The sequence below is a fragment of the Squalius cephalus genome (genome assembly GCF_949319135.1).
Source record: "Squalius cephalus genome assembly, chromosome: 10".
Taxonomy (NCBI): Eukaryota; Metazoa; Chordata; class Actinopteri; order Cypriniformes; family Leuciscidae; genus Squalius; species Squalius cephalus.
In genome coordinates, this window is record NC_137131.1 from 38,969,924 (window position 1) to 38,989,926 (window position 20,003).

The window sequence follows — 20,003 nt, forward strand, 5'->3', positions numbered from 1 at the left end:
CCGTACGCATCGATTTACGCCAAAAGATTAACACTTGATGTATGACGTAGGATGTAGGAGTAGCGTAAGCTTAGACGCCTCTCGCGGTTCAAACAAACAGGGCTGGCCAACAAACTCAAGCTCCTCCCACATTTCTCTTTAAAAATTGTCGTTTTAGACTTCTAATTCGTGACTGGTGTTTTGTTTTGTGTTCGTCAATACGTTGTGCGTCGGATCAGGAGTTATTGCTTCACCGTAAATCGATGCGTACGGCCGTCTGCCGTAAGCTAGTTATTTTAGTCAATAAAGTTTTAAATATTTTTCTTACACGAATGCATCGCTTCACTTCAGAAGGCCTTTATTAATCCCCCAGAGCCGTGTGGAGCACTTTAATCATGGATAGATGCACTCTGATGGACTTCAAAACAGAAACGGCCATTCACTGCCATTTTAAAGATAGGAAGAGCCAGCCCAGGACATTTTTAAAAACACTCCGATTGAATTAGTCTGAAAGAAGAATGTCATTTACACCTAGGATGGCTTGAGGGTGAGTAAATCATGGGCTAATTTTCATTTTTGGGTGAACTAAAACTTAAAACTGCAGTGAACCAAAGACAGTCTCAAAAACACGGTTTGATATCGCTGGTGTTTCTGACATCACAAACTACCTTGTAACCAATCACGTCATTGTGTGATCGTCAATGAGTGGATCTCTGAGCTGGTGTGAGTGAGGGGCGAGGCTAATTTGCATATTCATAGAACAGCATATTCTAAATGAGGCAAGGGTGTAGAGTTACATTCAAGTTATTTTAAGGCATGAAGGCTTTTTATTCAAGGATTTATTTTTTTAAATGTCATTTTGGTGATCAAAGGTGAGTTTTAAGGGATAAAATGATTGACTACAGGGGGACTTTTTGGTATAAGATTTTGGTATAAACACAAAATATAAAACCAACCATACTATAAAAATGACTTTTCTAAGATTATGGCATATATGTTTTCAAATAGACTCATTTGTGCAATATGGCACTAACCTCCCATGTCTGGCTGAGTCTGCTCACGGCTGGGTTGCACATGCCCATGATAATGGCGAAGAAAGAGTTCAGATTCTTAAACTCTCTACAGCTGAGGGAATAAATGCACAGCACACACATGTAATGTGTTTTTCAAATATCGAATGCATCAAATCAGATCAAATTTTTGTCAAAGTTTTGTTCTATTTGTATATGTGTGCTGAAGAACTCACTGGGCGGCAATCTTGATGAACTTCTTGAGTAGCTGTACCCGTTTGCTGAGCGTCCCGCACAGACAGACCTCTGTGACCACCCACAGCTGCACCTGATTAAAGCGCCTCAGAAACAGCTCCAGATTTGCTGTGGAGCGTCTGTATGCCTGCCGTCCGAACGTATGATACACCAGCTCATACTGCACACAAACACACACAGTCAAACTGCACGTTTTGTGGATTAAAAACGTCATTCGTGCGTGAGTGTGTATCACTATATGTGCAACTTTACCTCATGTACACAGCTGAAAAGCTCCCAGTCATACTGGGTCATCTGGAAGGCCAGATCTTTAGAGCTCATCAGCTCAAAACTGGACATAGACCCTGTGGAGGGACCCTCCTGCTCTGGAAGCGGATTCTACACACATGTACACAGTCATTACTAAATACACACAAATACAAACACTTACTTAATTTGTACACTTACTTAAAGTGCCCCTATTATGCTATTTAAGAGGTTCCTAATTTAGTTTTGAAAGACTCCTACAATAGATTTACATGCATTCAAGGTAAAAAAAACACTGATTTTCACATAATGTACATTGCAGCATCATCTCAGTGTCTGAAATGGTTCTATAAATGATCAGTCTCTCTAGACCCCTCCTTTTAGACACCTACTCTGCTCTGATTGGTCAGATGGCCCAGTCTGTTGTGACTGGTCTACCGCTTACAGAGAGTGTCGGAAATCAAACGCCAATTACCATATCTGAATTTCAGCTCAGCACTTGTATATGAACAGTAACAATGGCATCAGTTTTACCGTATCAATTCGAGCCCAGGTCCTCATCCTTTGGAAAGTGCATGCAAAGTGGATTTACTCTCGCAGGGCAGAAAACAGTGATTTCTCAACATGTCAACAACACGAACCAAACTCGACGTTGTTCACAGGCAGCCAATGAAGACTATAGGCTGGCATTATCCAAATTTCTTACAAACCTATGTAGGATCATGCAAGAAGTAAGGCTGGAATAACTCACGACTCGTTTCAGGCAATTTAGAATCGGCTCTTTCTTTTGGGTGTCAATAAGATCGCAGTTTGATCTTTGAAACTTTGCAGACCTTTTACATGCACTAACAGATATATTACATGAAAGGTATTTTACAAATTAGCATAAAAGGGGCACTTAAAAATAAACTATATGCTCAAATGTATGTTGACACCTCTTTTTAGTACAGAACTGGTTTACCGAGTCTGGTGTGGAAGAATTTTTGGACCCCGGGCTAATGCAATGACATTTGTAAGTGTGCTTTATGTGTCCAAATGCTCTACATTTGATCTCACCAGTGAATCGAGCTGTTCTCTGGAGCAGACAAACAATCGTCCGTTCACTCCCAGCGACTGAAACACTGATACATCATTGGGCTTTAAAATCTGCTTTTCTGTAATAAAAAATAAAGCTCAGAATTAGTCAGACCACAAATCACATTGTGAACACTTTTTCAGCTGTACAAGATCAACACCTAATAAATCTTATGATGGATTTTATGAACTTTATTTACTATCTGTAATCTTTAGACTACAACATAAACTTCAACCTTTAATACGATTTACACTTTCGCTGGTACTTTCTGAAAGGTTTCATTTGAAACTGATCTGGAAGGGGATTATATAATATAGAAAGAGTGTGATTCAATACAGAATGTTGCCAGAGCAACAAAAGGGCTGAATATCTACAAAGTTGTGTGTGTTTTTATTTGTCACATCTCCAAGGGCAACTACTATTTCATCATGAATCAGTGTGTGTGTGTGGACCACCTCCAGATGCGCTGAGGTTTATCAAAAGCAGCTCTTCAGTCGATCCCAGTTTATCCGCTACAGCTGCGGTCACCTCTCTCCCCGTGGCCAGCACAGACACACGAATAGTAGTGTAAGTGTGATCACTGCAGTAAACCTTCAAGAGAACTACACACACATGGAAAGACAAAGATGAAGAGAGGTCATTTGATTGATTGATTGATTGATTTATTGATTTATTGATTGACCCATCAATCCATCCATCCGTCGTTCTATCGTTCCATCCATCCATTTGTCGTTCTATCATCCATCCATCCATCTGTCATTCTATCGTTTCATTCATCCATCCATCCATCCATCCATCCATCTATCCATCCATCATTCTATTGTTCCATTCATCCATCCATCTATCCAACCATTCATCCATAGTTCTTTTTTTCATCCATCCAACCATCCATCCATTCGTCGTACTATCAATCCATCCATCGTTCTAATGTTCCATCCATCCATCCATCCATCCGTCATTCTCTCAGTCCATCCATCCATTAATAGTTCTATCATTTCATCGATCCATCCAATATTTCCCAAAAATTAAACAGATATATTAAATAAAGTCAAGGACTACTTGTGGACATGGTATTAATTATTTTTTCAAATTTATCACATTTTCCCATAAAAAATCCATTACGTTTAAATGATAAAAATAAACATTTAAAAGAAAAATGAACATGAATATCAGCATTTCTTATTAGTATTTAGTCATTTTTGCTGTTATTGACAGCAGTACTCAAGCTGACATGAAGTGCAAAGGTTATGCAAAACCGGCTGGTGATTATGTTATCATGATTATGAAATAGCGATTGTGAAGAAGTATGGCATCTTATATTTCATATTCATTGTATTTATTGTATTGTATTCATGTTTTGTTTATTTAAGGTTTAAATAAGATACTGATACTCACTGTCATCAAAGCTCCTCATTGGCTGCTTTTTTGCAAGCCTTTCCTCTCCAGAGCTGAACTGTCGCAGGAGGACTTTAAGCTAAGCCATCACAGAGAAAAAAGTTCATGAATATAAAGCAAAACTTTAAAACGAAATGCACATGAACAGCAGATTATTAATTATTTTTACCAATTGACATAATAAATCTATAAATAACAAACATAAAATGTGAGAAAGCAGATCTACAGTACCTTTTTTTGGGAGGTTCGTGCATCATCTGGACTGAGACAGCGAAAGGAACAATCAAATATGTGGGCATCAGTAATATTAACCATTCACATTAAAGCACTAATAGCAGTTACACAACACACTAAAAACCTACTAATGTTTGATGATCCTCTCAAGCTCAGGCAGTAGCTCCTTCAGTGGACGCAAAACTCTTGCGTCATTAGATACGAAGCCATGCAGCTCCTGCATACACACACAACACATTCACAGTATGCTTATCATGTTAATAGTCAGTTATGAATTCATGCATGGAATCTGATCTCCATGCATACTGGTGGAAAGTGATTCTATGCCAGCGCATGTGTGTGTTTGTGTATGACTGTAACCTCCAGAAAGCTGAGCGTGGTGTCATCCTCCAGCAGATGGTGGCCCTGCAGGGCAGCCCAGCGCAGAGCCAAGCTTAACACCCGTCTCTTGCTGGCAACAGCGTAGTCTAGACGCTCCTGCTCTGAGCCCTGAGACGCCTGAGAGTGGTAGGTACACAAACGCTAAGGAACATATGCATACTTACAAAAACAGTGTGCTGTGTACTGATATACAGACAGATAGATAGATAGATAGATACTGTAGATAGATATATAGATAGATAGATAGACAGACGGACAGACAGACGCAGATAGATAGATAGACAGACAGATGATAGATAGATGGATAGATAGATAGATAGACAAATGATAGATAGATAGATAGCTAGATAGATAGATAGACAGATGATAGATAGATTGGATAGATGGATAGATAGATAGATAGATAGATAGATAGATAGATAGATAGATAGATAGATAGATAGATAGATAGATAGACAGATGATAGATAGACTGGATAGATGGATAGATATAGATAGACAGACAGACAGACAGACAGACAGACAGACTGACTGACAGACACAGATAGATAGACAGATAGATAGATAGATAGATAGACAGATAGATAGATAGATAGATAGATAGATAGATAGATAGATAGATAGATAGATAGACAGATAGACAGATGATAGATAGATTGGATAGATGGATAGATATAGATAGATAGACAGACAGACAGACAGACAGACAGACAGACAGACTGACTGACAGACACAGATAGATAGACAGATAGATAGATAGATAGACAGATAGATAGATAGATAGATAGATAGATAGATAGATAGATTCCACTAGAAGGATATTGAGCCACAAGGGCAGGGCACAGCTGGCTGTTGGGCATGAAGACACAGTGCATGAGCACAAAATCATCCAGAGTCGGATCTGTGGGGGAAATGATTAGAAGAATTATACAAATTAATTAATATAGTGTTGGGTGATTAATCAAATCATAACTTTAATCTTATTGAGAGATGAATGAGAAAGTCCAGTACCTGGGTCCGAGAAATGAATGTCCAGTCGCATTGTCTCCAGCAGATGCTCTAGAATCTTCTCTGGGCTGCCTGACATCACAGTGTATCTGTCCAGCAAACACATACACAGGAAAAGTAGTTGGATTAAATAAATGCATGGATAGATTCATTTATTGCTGATGGATAAAGAAATTCTCAGCAGACGGATGGACGTGATCATGTACTTGAAGTGGGCTGGGATGTTTCCATGGCTGGAGGGCCGGAGACTCTTCTGTAGTACCAGAACATCTTGCTCATGCTCTTTTAGACGCACTGTGTTTGCTTCAACATCCTACACACACAAACAAGCCAAAATACATGCATCAAGAAATATGTCATTCAATTTGTCCACCATAAGGTTCAATGATTCACCAACTAGTTCAGATGAACCATTCTCCTGGTGTTTATATCGTTATAGATGTTTGTGTACCCTGAGTATACGGTTGAAGTCCTCTTTGTCCACTCTCAGGAAGTGGCAGTTGTCCTCTCTCAGAACGATGGACGCAGCGCGGGGGGCGTCGTTCACCAGGGCCAGTTTCCCAAAATCATCTCCTTCATGCAGCGTACACACCACACCCTAAACACACACACACACAGGAATCATCTAATAGCATCTGCCACTAGTACCACTCAACATAAACAAGTTAACAGAATTAATGTAAGCTGACATTACCTTGCCATAGATAACAACATTTACCGATCCCTTCTGGATAATATACCAAGAAGTGCCTTCCTCCCCTTGATTAAACACTGGAATACAGAAAGCAAACATACAGAGAACACGACTAAGCTAAATAAATTGAAAGAAATTAATACTTTCAGTCAGCAAAGATGCAATAGTGACAGTAAAGACATTGATAATGTTACAAAAGATTTATGTTAGAAAATATTCTATTCATCAAATACTGTTTAGTTTCCACAAAATATTAAGTAGCACACATTTTTTTAAAAATGATCAAATAAATGATTCTAAAGCAGCAAATCAGCATATTAGAAGGATTTCTGAAGGATCATGTGACACTGAAGACTGGAGTAATTATGCTAAAAATTCAGCTTTGCATCACAGGAATAAATTACATTTTACAATATAGTAAAATAGAAATCAGTTATTTTATATTGTAATAATATTGCATAGTATATTTTACTGTAATTTTGATTAACCTCAAACTTTTAAATGGTAGTGAACCTATGATTATGCATATCTTTCAACAGCATTAGTTCATTATCAGAATCTAAAAAGCAGTATAGAGGCATTGAAACTCACAGACAGTCCCTGCTTTGGCATGCGACTCAAAGATGAGGACTCCAGCGAGCTCTCTCTTCACCTGCAGGGGGCAGCACGATCACAGCTCATGTTAGTGTGTTCACACCAGGCATTACTGTGTAAATGACGGTTCAGAGGTTGTATGGAGGTCTTACAGTGTTAGATAGATGAGAGAGCGCTTTGATATGCAGCAGCTCATCATAAATAATCTCTAGGTCTTCAGCTGTTCTTTGACCTGGCCTATAAAGGGAGCAAGGGACAAAGAAAGAATGGAAGAGTTCGGGAAGAGTAAAAATGGACAATATCAGAATATGAGAGCAAATAGAACTAGTAAAATATAATGGGACCAACATGCACATTTCAAATGAATAAATACTGCAGGGGGCGCTGTTGGTCACTCACGGTTTCCTGAGGATCATTCGCATGTGTGCGTCAGGGCCGATCTGAGAGAGGAAGAGGAGGGTCTCCTGCAGCTCTTCCTCAGCTTCACGTTTCTCGTCGTCGCTAGGCAACACCGCATCCTCTTCCTCGTCATCAAGGAAACGGTAAAAAAGGTACTTATCTTGAAAGCTGAGCTCATGGTCAACTGTCAACATAAAAAAGCACAGAGATGAAATACAGCATGTGATCTATTCAAGCTATTCAGAGGATCTAATTAGTATTTTAAGAAGTTCATGTGGGGTTATTTTTATTTATCAAGCTATTACTTGTTTTAACAAGCTGGTCATTCCTGTTATGCATCATAGAACTCAATGTTCAGCTGCGACAGATGAATGTGAATTGTAATAGATTTGTTTCTCCAAGTTTTAAAGATCTCATTGCAAAAACAAGATGTTAAGTCATTTTGAAATCAATTAAAAAACCTAATTGATTACTTGGAAAAACCAGTGTTGTTATAATGACTATAACAAACTAATATTAAAATATACAAATAAATTCTAATACAAAATATTTATAAATAATATGATAGTATATAAACACTACTAAAACAACACTGGTTAAAATAATATACCTATAATAAAACATTTGAAATTTACATTTCAATCAGAGAACAGAAAATTAAGAAACATTCAACATAGCAGGAATGACCCAGCTAAAAGGTAGCCTGGCTCCGCCCTCCTACGTACTTCCGCTCAATTTTCATTTTTCTTCAGTACTCCGTCTGGGTTTGCGGTATATTATTGGGTTTTCTCCGGCCAATTTTTTGGTGGTCCAATCAGCGAACAGAGGGAGTGGCTGAGAACGATGACGTTGAGGTTGTGCGCTAGTTTGAGTTGTAGGGTTACATCACGACCAAACGTTAGTGATTGGTTATGGCTGATCCAGACTGGCTCTGGGCAGATCCAATAGTTTTGAACTTCAACAGAGTACCCGCCTTCAAGGAAGTTAACGCTTGACAATGGAGAGTGGCCAGACTCTCTGTGCAAATGAAATGTACGAGAGTCTGGTAGGACCAGGTCTGCTAGGACTAGCTAAAAGGTAGGGTAGACAATGTTTTTCATAAACACTCTTCACATCCTGATAGCAATCAATAATAGAAGTGGTCTAAATATATATATATAATATATCCAATCATAGCATTTGGTCCGAACATCACATGTCATCAGCGTGTTCCGTAAGGCTATGCAGAAGTGTAGACAGTCACAGGGCACCAAACAAACAGCAGCCACCCTTTACAGTTCCTCCTGAACCAAAAGTCATAACTGTAATTATCAGATGGCAACCCGCGACGTTCTCCCCGAAGCTGTTCAGATTTAGGTATTTCTATGTCAACACTATCAACGCAGAAATGAATCTGCAGCAGTCAGGTGGTACAACTAGAGCTCTGTAAGTTGTTTACATGTATTATTATTGTAATGTTATGTGCTTTGAGACATGAGGTAATTTAACACCATCTCTCGTAACGCTTTTGTTTGCTCCCCGCTATGTGTGTTCATGTGTTTAGAAGGAGCTGTAGCTTTGGAGACGCTCTGAAGTGAGGGTGGGATCTCATGCTTTCAGACTATCTTGCTATTACTAGCCTCTCCGAAATTGCCTTCCCTACCTTTATCCTGGCTGTCACAACAGCAAATGGTACAGGTGTACGTGTTTGTTGTGTACCGTGATTCAGGACCCCTTCCTCCAGGAACACCTGCCACATTCCCACAGCGTGAGCTCGACTGTGAACACATGAGCTCTGCTGAAGCAGCCAGTCGACCAGCTCCGTACCGACACAACACTGCCTGCAAACACACACACACACACACAGGTCACACAGAGCAGTGTATTCTGCATAGATGTCATAGGCAACACACACACACGCACACACACGTCTGGTGCACTATCTTTGTGAGGACTCTCCATAGACGTAATGGTTTTCATACTGTACAAACTGTATATTCTATCCCCTTACACTAACCCTACCCCTAAACCTACCCATCACAGGAGACATTCTGCATTTTTACATTTTCAAAAAAACTAATTCTGTATGATTTATAAGCTTTTGTACCCATGGGGACCTCAATTTAGGTCCCCACGGTGACACGAGTCCCCATGAGTCTGTGTGCATTCAGGTTTAAGTCCCCACCGGTGTAAAAAAACATGTCCACACACACACACACACACACACACACACACACACACACACACACACACACACACACACACACACACACACACACACACACACACACACACACACACACACACACCTGTAGGTTTTCAGATGATATTTTCTATCTCTGATCATGTGGGGAGCTCTGGCCAGTATAGCGTTACGTAAGACTTTTTCTGCCCTCAAAATCTTTTCTGATGGGACCTGAAACAAAATCCGGAACAGAGAGAGAGGAAGTTGAGAGTGAGCACAGCCTTTTTACAGCCAAAAAACACTCATTGAGATCTAATTGCCTGCACTCAATTTGCAAGTGTAGATGACAAAAGATCTTTTTCAAAAGATTTTTAAATTGAATTAAAACTCTCTGATGCTCTAAGCGTGGCAGTCAAAAACTGACAGAAATGTTGTTTTATTTCAACAAATTTAATGCACTATATTTTAGTTTGATAATGTTTTTTATTCAATATTTTGTATTTTTAGGCGATTTTATGGTACTAAATTATATTTATGCTGTAGTTATAATCCATTAATTCACTTTTTGAGCAAGGACCTGAAAATTTCATTTCTAACTTAAACTGTCATAAATCTTGAATGCTTTAGAGTACAGTCTGAAGTTTGATCTCTTTTTAAAGACGACAAAAGTGAACTTAATATAAAATATATATTTTCAAAAACACTCTAAAACTGCAAGAAAATAAAAGCCATAAATTTAAAGTTGTGTTCCAAATTTGAGCTTGATATTTCATGATATGAAATGAGCTTTCAGGAAGATTTTGTTTGGCCGCAGTACCAAACGTTTTCACTAGATGAAATTCGTCTCCCATTCATTTCCAATGCGCTAATTTTTGACAGCAAGGAGCACAAATGTGATTTTTTTTTTTCAGAACCATTTATATGAAGGTAATATGATGCCATAAAGAATTGCATGCGCAGGGTAAGATTTGTGAAAGTGTACATAAGATTCGCTCCATTCTCTCACGGCTCTTGGCCTCGTCCAGCTCACCACAGTATTATTACATAAAGAATGGGTATTAAATGTTTTAATTGTAAAGTTTAACATCAGCTCAGTGGTGTAACAGATTATATAATATATAAAATTTCAATCCAATAACGTTAACACCAGCTCGAAATTCAGTATGAATGCCAGTCAGCCATAGTCAGCCTAATGGTGCACAGCTTATTAAGCAATCATGATTTGTTTATTTATTTATTTAACATGTATGTGTGCAGTAAAAGTACCATTTCGGCAACGAGAACGATGCTGAGCCAAAAGAAGATAAAGATGTGTTCTGGCAACTGGCGTGTTTATTGAACCAATCAGGTAAGAGTAAATCGAGAGTCAGCGAGAAGCTCATTTGATTGGCTACATAAAGAAGGTGGACCCGCCCTCCTCTTCACACTTGCAAAACTCAATGAGTGAGAGAATAGTGCCAAAACTGTAAGCGCAGCTAAAAGAAAGAACCAACTTATTTCAGGAACTTTTTTGCCCCATGCACACAAGAAGTCATTTAGGCATTTGCAACAGTTTATTTTTTTAAACAAAAATTGGTTTTGCACGATCAATCTGTTTTGCAGTTCCTGACTCTGTTGTTTTCGCTTGCAAATTTCTGTTCACAGGCCTGCAATGCTTTTAGCTGTATTTGTGCGGAAAAAAACATGCCAAAAGTGTAAGCGTGGAAAAATAAGTCAGAAAAACACAGATCATATTTATTTTGCGTTACCATGAAGCTGCAGCTTCACAATACATGAATTACACTTATGAATAACAGTAAAATGCTGCAAATATTTTTTTCTTACACTTGAAAGGCGATTTACACCTTTACAAATCTTCTCTTACACACGCAGATTTTATTTATGCTTGCAATTTTATATACTGTACACTTTCACAAATCTTACCCTGCGCATGTGATTCTTTATGGCATCATATTACCTTCATACACTTAACCTTTTCGAATCATGTCCATGATTTTTTTTAGTGTTCACATCACAAGTGCCAAAACCTTTACCAAGTTTCGTACCATTCCAATGAAATAAAAAATTCTAAAAAAACAAAAGGTAAAATTTTTCGGTCACAAAAATTGACTGAAGAGCAACAGAGGGTTAATTATACAAAATTAGCGTAAAACTGAGGTGACGACAGTCTGCGGCCTTGAGTTATGCGGATGGAAATGAGAATTACTGGCAAATGAATCAACAAAAATGTTCACTCTCAGGAAAGAGTGGCAGATCATTAAATAAGTATTTTTTCGATTGATTTTTACTGTCCAGACAACAACTGAACATAAAATAAAAACAAAACTGATTCCATATAACCTGTTAAAATGTAAAGGTGATGAATGGGAACATGTAGGACAATCCTACCTTATTCAGGTTTTTTGACATAAAATTGAGAGGGTCGCTGTTTAGATTCTCTTTGTCTGGCATTCCTGCATCAAACAAAGAAATTTCTGAGAAATCATCATTGATGTCTAGTGTGAGTGTGTATGTTTGCATTTGATACTCACTGTCATTTGTAGCCCCACTGTCCATCACTCCGTACGGCGGAGCGAGAAGCCCTGCCATGCACTGCCTGTATTTCTGCAACATAAAGAATAACACAATGAAAATTTATTCCAACCCCCAGATACCTCAAAACTGTACTGAGTCATTTTCATACAGGTGAAATGACTGCCTTTACATCATTAAAGAGAAAAGCTCTATAGTAAGAACACTGAGCTTCACCAATCAGATTGAAGCCTTTTGTGGCTTGGCAGCGATCACAATGAATATTCAGGTGTTTTCATTATTTTTCTTTCCATATCGCCATGGTGATCGGTGACGAGGTGCTACATGCAGCTGAGGCAATGAATGAGACACTGATACCGGCCCAAACTCACCTAGAGTTCAAACACACACACACAGACACACACACACACACACACAATAAACTAAATCTAAATGAAATTCACTGCTTTATGATTAAAATGAGAGAAAAAACTTGTTCGCCAATGGGTTAAAAAAATTAACTAGATTCAAGATATACTCATCCTTATATGTCTTTTTCAGTCGTCACCCACATTATAAAGTAAGAATTTATCAAGATGAGGACATTTTCACATACATTTTAAGGAGAAATATTAGAAATAAAGGTTTTAGAAATAAATATTAGATACATATTAGAAATAAAGGTTTGTAAAATCACATTCACACACACTACCGTTTAAACATTAGGCCGGGGTAATATTATTTTAATGTTTTTGAAAGAAGTCTCTAATGTTCACCAAGGCTGCATTTATTTGACCAAAATTCAGTAAAAACAGGAATAATGTGAAAAGTAACTACCCTTTAAAATAACTGTTTACTATTTGAATGTATTGAATGTAAAATGTAATTCATTCCTTTGATGCAAAGCTGAATTTTAAGCATTTTACTTCAGTCTTCAATGTCACATGATCCTTCAGAAATCATTCTAATCTGCTGCTCAAGAAACATTTCATATTATTATTAATGTTGAAAACAGATATATATTACAGATATTTTTCATCATTTATTTAAAACAGAAATCTTTACATTATAAATATCTGTCCTGTCACTTTGATCAATAAAAAAAAAAAAAAAACTTGACCCAAAACTGTAGTGTAAATTCTAGTGCAAATAGAACAGAATTATGACCAATAAATATTTAATAGCATCCAAAAGTATGAAAAGTGTTGTGATTTTGCTCTTTTAAACATTATGTCAGGCATATTTTTGTAACTCCACAGGATCCTTCAGCACACACTGTGAGATTAAGGGTCTCTGAATGGACTGATGTAATACAGCCTTCATTAACTCTAAACGCAGAACTACGACCCATGGCACTCTGAGGCGTTGTGCTTCCATTGAGCAGAACGGACAGTGTCCAGAGGACATTCTTTCTGTATGATAAAGTGAGCTGAATGTCTAGTGTTAAAGAATCGCAGAGGCTTACAACTGCAGATGGTTTCCTTTGGCCACTGATTTGAAGTCTTCAAACAGGCTTTGTTCCATTCACACAAATGCACTTTGTATATCCTGCTTCCTTCCTGTTTCCTGAAGCTTAAACAAAAGCTAACTTTTTCTTAACTTCTCCCATCCCCCAGACTTGCAGACCAACACACACACACACACAAATAACACGTTGTTCTTTCCAGCTGGCTGTCTTCACATAGGTTAAGTAATTCAGCTAGGATTGTGCAGTTAACAGCATATAAGCACACAGAACAAGTGTGTACTTCCCCCACCCCCAGGGCCCAGTCAGGCGGTGTCCCCTACAGCCTGGCACAGGACTGGCCCAGAGAGACAGAAGCCCCTCAACATTCAACGCACATCCTCGGCTTTCAGCTGCGGATATTCACCTCACATTGCCACACAAGAACAGGGCCTCTTTATCAAGTCATTATCATCCTATCGTGGGGGAAAAATACATTCTGAAAACGCATTAAAAATCAGATGTAAGGTAGGTACGCAGGAAGAGAATGTGTATCAAAAAGCATAACCATGATTAACACCAGTATGAATCAATACCGCTGGTGAAAAAGACCTCTGACTTCATTAACCTCAAAAACCACAGTGATATTGATGCGGCTCTGAACCCAGTGCTAGTGCTAATATATCGTTTTTAAGTGTGGTTTCTTGATCATTAACTATGAAAATAGCACCAAATCCTTGTGCATGTGGCATAACTGAAGCCAATGGGACTCACCCTAAGAGTTTGTGTAGTGTAGTCCGACAGAGAATCCCACAGGGACGTGATGCTTGTCTCCTTCCTAAACCTTGCCAACTTCCCAGCATTATCCAGGAAAACCCAGAATACCTTTTCTCTTCTTTTCAGTCAGATGCACAGACATCAAATCAGACACACACACACTCTGATGCTCCAGTTACACATGTGTGGATAATGTGATCCAGTGTCTGCTGCTATTTGGATCTTTCTGGCCGAGAATCTGACTGGACTTCAGTCGCCGTTGCCAGGCAATAGCTGTAGCCAATCAGAGAGCTGCGTTCACTCAATTCACCCTGTACCACAGCATTACACATGAGGGAGAGAGAGGGAACTATGGGCTGCTAAAAGGCTCTCAAAAGCTCATGGCTTCATCAATTATTAAGGGTATTAAATTTACACTGAACAGACAGCTGTGTGTGTGTGTGTGTGCCCTACAGCTGTAGTGAAATCACCGTTATCACATTAGTCTGTCTTTGAGGATCAGTAAGTTCAGCCCTTTTCCAGTCAGGTAGGCACTAATGTAGTTTAGACTTTAAGAGGACCCTGTTTTTTTGCACATCAAAGATCAAGTCCATTTGTGAGTGTAGTGTTGTTTTAGTATTATTAATATACTATTATAGTATTTACTTTTTATTTCCAGTTTTCATTTTTAGTAATAAAATATGTGCTTTTATCATTTTTCTTAGTTTTTAAAATATTTATATTTAAATTATTTTTATTTCAGTTTAAGGGTGTGTTCACACTTGTTTTTCAGTTCGCTTAATTCGTCTGGTCTGTACCCCCCAAAAAAAGCAATTAAAAAAAATACCAAACAAAACATTTATTCCTGGTCCGCTTAACGTTCACATTGGCATTTTAACTCTACACCTAAAGATACCGAACCTAAAGGCATGTTCACATTGATGCATTTATTCTGTATATTTTGACTGTATATTTGACCAGTGGTCACAGGAACAGATTGAATTTAGGCTTTTATTCACATTTAAACATTGATCAGCGAACTTAAACAGAAGCTCAACTGTACTTGCTTGAAACGCGAGAACAAACCTCGTTTGTCAAACCTTCTATTTACCACAACTGATGTGTGAGTTGATGAATGTTTATATGTGAATAAAAGCCTAAATTCAATCTGTTCATCATATAAAGTGATTGTTTCTCTTCAGAAAAATTGGACTAAACCACTCAACTCACATGAATTCGTTTTACGATCTCTATGAACTTTTTGAAGTGTCAAAGTGGTAGTTGCTTAGCTGTCAATGGAGGGACAGAAATCGCTCAGATTTCATCAAATAATTTTGGGTGAACTATCCCTTTAATAGTTTAATACGGTGAACGTCGTTTCATCTTCCTGGAAAAACATTCCAATCAACCAATCAGATCTGAGGTTTGTTTACAAGTTTACAGTTTATGTCAAGTTTAGGCTTACAACCAGGGTTAGGTGCTTCTACATCAGTGTTATTCACCTATCATTTCCCTCTGATTTTAGGGATGAGTTATGGGTAGTAAAGTTGCACAGCGCCACCTTGTGTACCAGGGTATTTCTGTTTTTCAATAAGCGCCATCTACTTTCAGGGAGGGAATTTGTACGTTCACTCGGCGCATCGCCAGTGAAAATCGCTTGGGTATAAACACAAAGACGCATCGAAAAACGTATGGCGGTGTGCACGAGGCTTTAGCCATGCATATATGAAATTATAAAAACACTTCTGCCATTTTTATAGTTGAGTACGCATCGTGAACGAGGCTAGTTTGAAAGGGTTTGAAATGGTGCACCACACACATATTCACAAATATATAAACTCTATCACCTTTTCACACACACTACTAGTACACAAACAAAAACACTCTCATGAGCACTCGTCTGAATGAGAGGAGCTTTATAGAGAGAGAGAGAGGAGGAAAATGGTCGAGAGAGACAGAGAGATCTTCGCCCACATTGTTCTATTGATGAAGCAGAGACTGATACATAATTCATGTTGTATGTTTGATTATTCAGCTGCATGTGTAATATATATGAAACAAAAATATGGCACATATGGTCACTATCAAGCTGTGAGACACGGGTGATACTATTTACACACACAGCATTAAAGACAGAAGCCTGACAGCCTCTGTGTGTCACACACATTGAGTCACAATCACAATCACTGACAGGATCAGAAATGATCAGCACAACAAAGTTATTACAATACAGAACACACAGATTCTTCATGACACTTGGCTGTGCACATGTTCAGAGCCGCTGGCTTTAGGGAGCTCATGTTCAAGTCTTGGATCATCATGTCCTGATCCTATTCCCATCATTTGCTGCTCAATAAACATTTCTTAATGTTATCATTGTTGGAAACAGTTGTGCTGCTTCACATTACCAAAAATGGTAATGCTAAAGTAACAACATAGGTCAGGTTTAGGGGTACGTTCAGGGTTAGTACCTAGTTATTACCCAGTTGCGTAATAGCATTTAACTGAAATAGAAATCTTTTGTAACATTATAAATATCTTTACCGTCACTTCTGATCAATTTAATGCATTGCTGAATAAAAGTATTAATTTCTTTCCAATAAATAAATACATTTTGTATAAATATTAAACTTAAATTGAAACATATTTTCATTAATTTACGAATCACATAAACTAAATGGTCCATCCTCTTGTTCCATTAAGATTTATACAAAATGTTTTATTAAGCTCTAGTTTTTTTATTCACTTAAAATTCTTAATTCATAATATGAATAATATGTAAGGATTATTCAATTAAATTTGATTGAATTTTACTATTAATTGAAATGTGTAAATCTAAAAAAAAAAAAAAAAAGGCTTTTTTTTTTTTTGGAGTGTATTTTGTTCAATTTCAGACTATGTTTCGCATGACGGAAAGATTGAAGCATGAAGACACAAAAAAAGACCATATTTAAGTGTCTGTGTAATGCATTTCATATGGTCCCAAACACACTCAAAAGCTTCTGACATACTGGGAATTAACAACTATGCCAAATCCATTTAAGGCAATAAATACGGATATCTTGCCTTTTTCACAACATCTCAATGCATTTATCCCCAATTCTCTGCTCAGTTAACGTGAAAAACTTCAAAGACCAACACATGACTCCTGAATCGATTATTGCTGAGACCAGTGGTTTACATTTACAACACACACACACTCACACACATTCAAACACTCTATGAAAGCCTGTTAAAGCCTGGGATTTGGCAAATGGCTGTGCTGAACAGCCCAGAGGAACTGACCGAGCTGTTAACAGATCAGAGAGCGCCACCCAGTGTTACTGATGCTCAGTGATTGGTACTGAAAAAGCGCCTTATTATAGACACAGTGGCATTGATCAAAGTGGAATATATATATGCATACTGCTTACAGGGCTTTACGTACTGTATACAGCCTACTATGAAGAATTGTATGCAATATGCAATGATAACCAATATCATGTGACACTTTTTTATAACTATGTTGCATGTTTAATTCAATATGGTTAGTTTGCATTTTTGGTCTGATTTAATATTATTTAAATGTAGAAATATTACGCAGCCTAAAAAAATTTTGTAGTCAATAAATCAAACTCACAGCTGAAACCTATACAACTTAGTATACTGCTAATTTTGGTAACTGCAGTAGCATTTGGGTATTTCATGCATAAGGGAAATGATTCAAAAAAGCCCACACACTCAAAACTTGTTCACTTAAAAATAAAAAAAAAATTCACTTTTTTTTGGTCCACGCACCTCATACAGTGAGTTTTTGGCTATATTTCATGCAAAAAGCACATTTCTGCAAGTGTAAAATGAGTAGTATGGTCATATGACATTCGAAACGTTCAAAATCAAAGATGCCAGTGTTAATCATACATTGCAAAAAAAAAAAAAAGATAAAAGATTTTCTCACTAAGTATTTTTGTCTTGTACAAATATTTAGATATTCTTATATAAAGATACATTTACTTGAGAAGCAAAATGACAAGATATTACGTCTTGTTGTCTGAAAAACATATCAAAATTAAAGTGCCACTATTATTTTTCGGATATTAGCTTTCATGCAGTGTGTAATATACAGCTGTTTGTGAATGTAAAAGGTCTGCAAAGTTTCAGAGATCAAACTGCACAAGAAATGGAGTTATTGTCTCAAAAAAAGAAGAAGAAAGAACTGATTCTGAAACGAGTCATCAGTAATTCCAGCCTTACTTCCTGCTCGAACCTACGTAGGTTAATAGTAACACTATTAATGCCAGCCTATGGTCTTCATTGGCTGCCAACTTTGACGTTGATTTATGCGAAAGTAATTCCACTTTGCATGCACCAAAAGGATGAGGACTAGGGCTCAAAAACTGATGACACATTATTACTGTTCGTATCACTGTGTATCACATGCTGAGGAAGCCTCCGGAGCTGAAATTCAGAAATGGTAATGACATGTCATTTCTGACACGTATGCTGAAAGCGGTAGACCAATCACAACAAACTGGGCCACCTGACCAATCAGAGCAGAGTAGGCTCTCGGAGAGGAAGGATCTACAGAAACTGGATCCTTTATTGAACCATTTCAGACAGTGTGAGAAAAGAAGTGATACTGCAATGTATTTTATTGGAAAATAGTGTTTTTTGACCTTGGATGCATGTAAATCTAAAGGAGACCACCAAAATCAGAAACCTTTAAAATAGCATAATAGGGGCACTTTAATATCTGCCACACTTAGCCACTGAATTACGTAACTTATAAACAACCTCTAAATACCCTGCCCTCCAAAGAAAGGGAAAACCGCTGTGAGAAAAACACAAGCGGGCCACGGTCAGATTCTTTTTTGCATTTTAGAGAGCCATTTCTGTTCTGCCTGTCAACCAGTTAGGGGTATTGAATCACTAATAGCAGCTGTAATGAAAACATTGAGCAACACTTGCACACACACAAACCTCCCACAGGGTTTTGAACTCCCTCTGTTCGATGCGCAGAAGTTCACTGTTCTCTCGGCTGACAATCGTGGCATGTCGAGGAGTGTTATCCAGAATTGACTCCCCAAATGCTGTTCCCACTCCCAGAGTACAGATCGTTACAGCATCCTGCCGAAAAAGGAGAAATATTAAGAAGAGTAGAAGACAAAAAGAGGGAGAGAGACCATGATAACATTTTTACAAACTTATACATCTTAAAGGAGTAATTCACCCAAAATGAAAACAGCCATAATTTATTCACCCTCGTTTTGTTCCAAATATGGCTTTGGTGAATAGAAATGAATTAAATAATGACTTAAATTCAAAGCTCCACTCAGTCCTTATTCAATGTAATTGTCCTTATTCATTTTTATTTTTGGGTGAACTATTGCTTTAATGACTCTCCTTATTCATGTAATTTATGTAAATGTATGCACACTGTAAGGGAATGTGCTCAATGAGGTTTAAAGATATTGTTGCACAAACAAATGATCCGAGATCAGAAGACACAAGCGCACACTCATTTAACATACAAGCATACATTTATATTTTGCACTCTGTCTTGCGGTTTACATTCATTTGATCAGAGCAGCGTGATAATTGCCCAACGGATCACTCTTTAAAACTGGAGCAACACACAGTCAATATTGCATCTATGAAATGTGTTCTCACATGCACATACCACACACACACACGTTCAGCTCTGTGCAGGACATTCATAGCTGCAGGGCAACATCCTTGTAAGAAAGTGTGAAAGAGAAGCATAACATGATGCCTTGTGTCAGTTCTACGAACAATTGTGAATGTAATCAGGCATGTACAACCCAGAACACCTGGATGAACACTTTACAGTTGGTTTTATTACTGTAAGTCATTGTCTTC

General features: G+C 37.9%; 1 protein-coding gene across 3 annotated transcripts in view; it reads right to left on the reverse strand.

The window, feature by feature from the left end:
* The window catches only part of rapgef4b (Rap guanine nucleotide exchange factor 4b), a 32,391-nt gene that overhangs the window by 4,299 nt on the left and 8,089 nt on the right, over positions 1–20,003 (reverse strand). For 2 of the 3 annotated variants that reach the window (XM_079884136.1, XM_079884138.1), the window contains 22 exons: positions 19,104–19,250; positions 11,965–12,037; positions 11,822–11,886; positions 9,558–9,664; positions 8,968–9,089; positions 7,270–7,453; positions 7,023–7,107; positions 6,868–6,928; positions 6,277–6,353; positions 6,034–6,180; positions 5,789–5,895; positions 5,586–5,671; positions 5,397–5,475; positions 4,555–4,705; positions 4,323–4,411; positions 4,192–4,222; positions 3,961–4,039; positions 3,021–3,167; positions 2,547–2,644; positions 1,497–1,622; positions 1,226–1,404; positions 1,014–1,104 (listed from right to left, as the gene is read on the reverse strand). In XM_079884136.1, the coding sequence (XP_079740262.1) occupies positions 1,014–1,104; positions 1,226–1,404; positions 1,497–1,622; positions 2,547–2,644; positions 3,021–3,167; positions 3,961–4,039; positions 4,192–4,222; positions 4,323–4,411; positions 4,555–4,705; positions 5,397–5,475; positions 5,586–5,671; positions 5,789–5,895; positions 6,034–6,180; positions 6,277–6,353; positions 6,868–6,928; positions 7,023–7,107; positions 7,270–7,453; positions 8,968–9,089; positions 9,558–9,664; positions 11,822–11,886; positions 11,965–12,037; positions 19,104–19,250 (2,331 nt within the window). Of the gene's footprint in view, positions 1–1,013; positions 1,105–1,225; positions 1,405–1,496; positions 1,623–2,546; positions 2,645–3,020; positions 3,168–3,960; positions 4,040–4,191; positions 4,223–4,322; positions 4,412–4,554; positions 4,706–5,396; positions 5,476–5,585; positions 5,672–5,788; positions 5,896–6,033; positions 6,181–6,276; positions 6,354–6,867; positions 6,929–7,022; positions 7,108–7,269; positions 7,454–8,967; positions 9,090–9,557; positions 9,665–11,821; positions 11,887–11,964; positions 12,038–14,162; positions 14,382–19,103; positions 19,251–20,003 lie in introns of those variants that run through there. The other variant, XM_079884137.1, reaches the window with a different exon arrangement.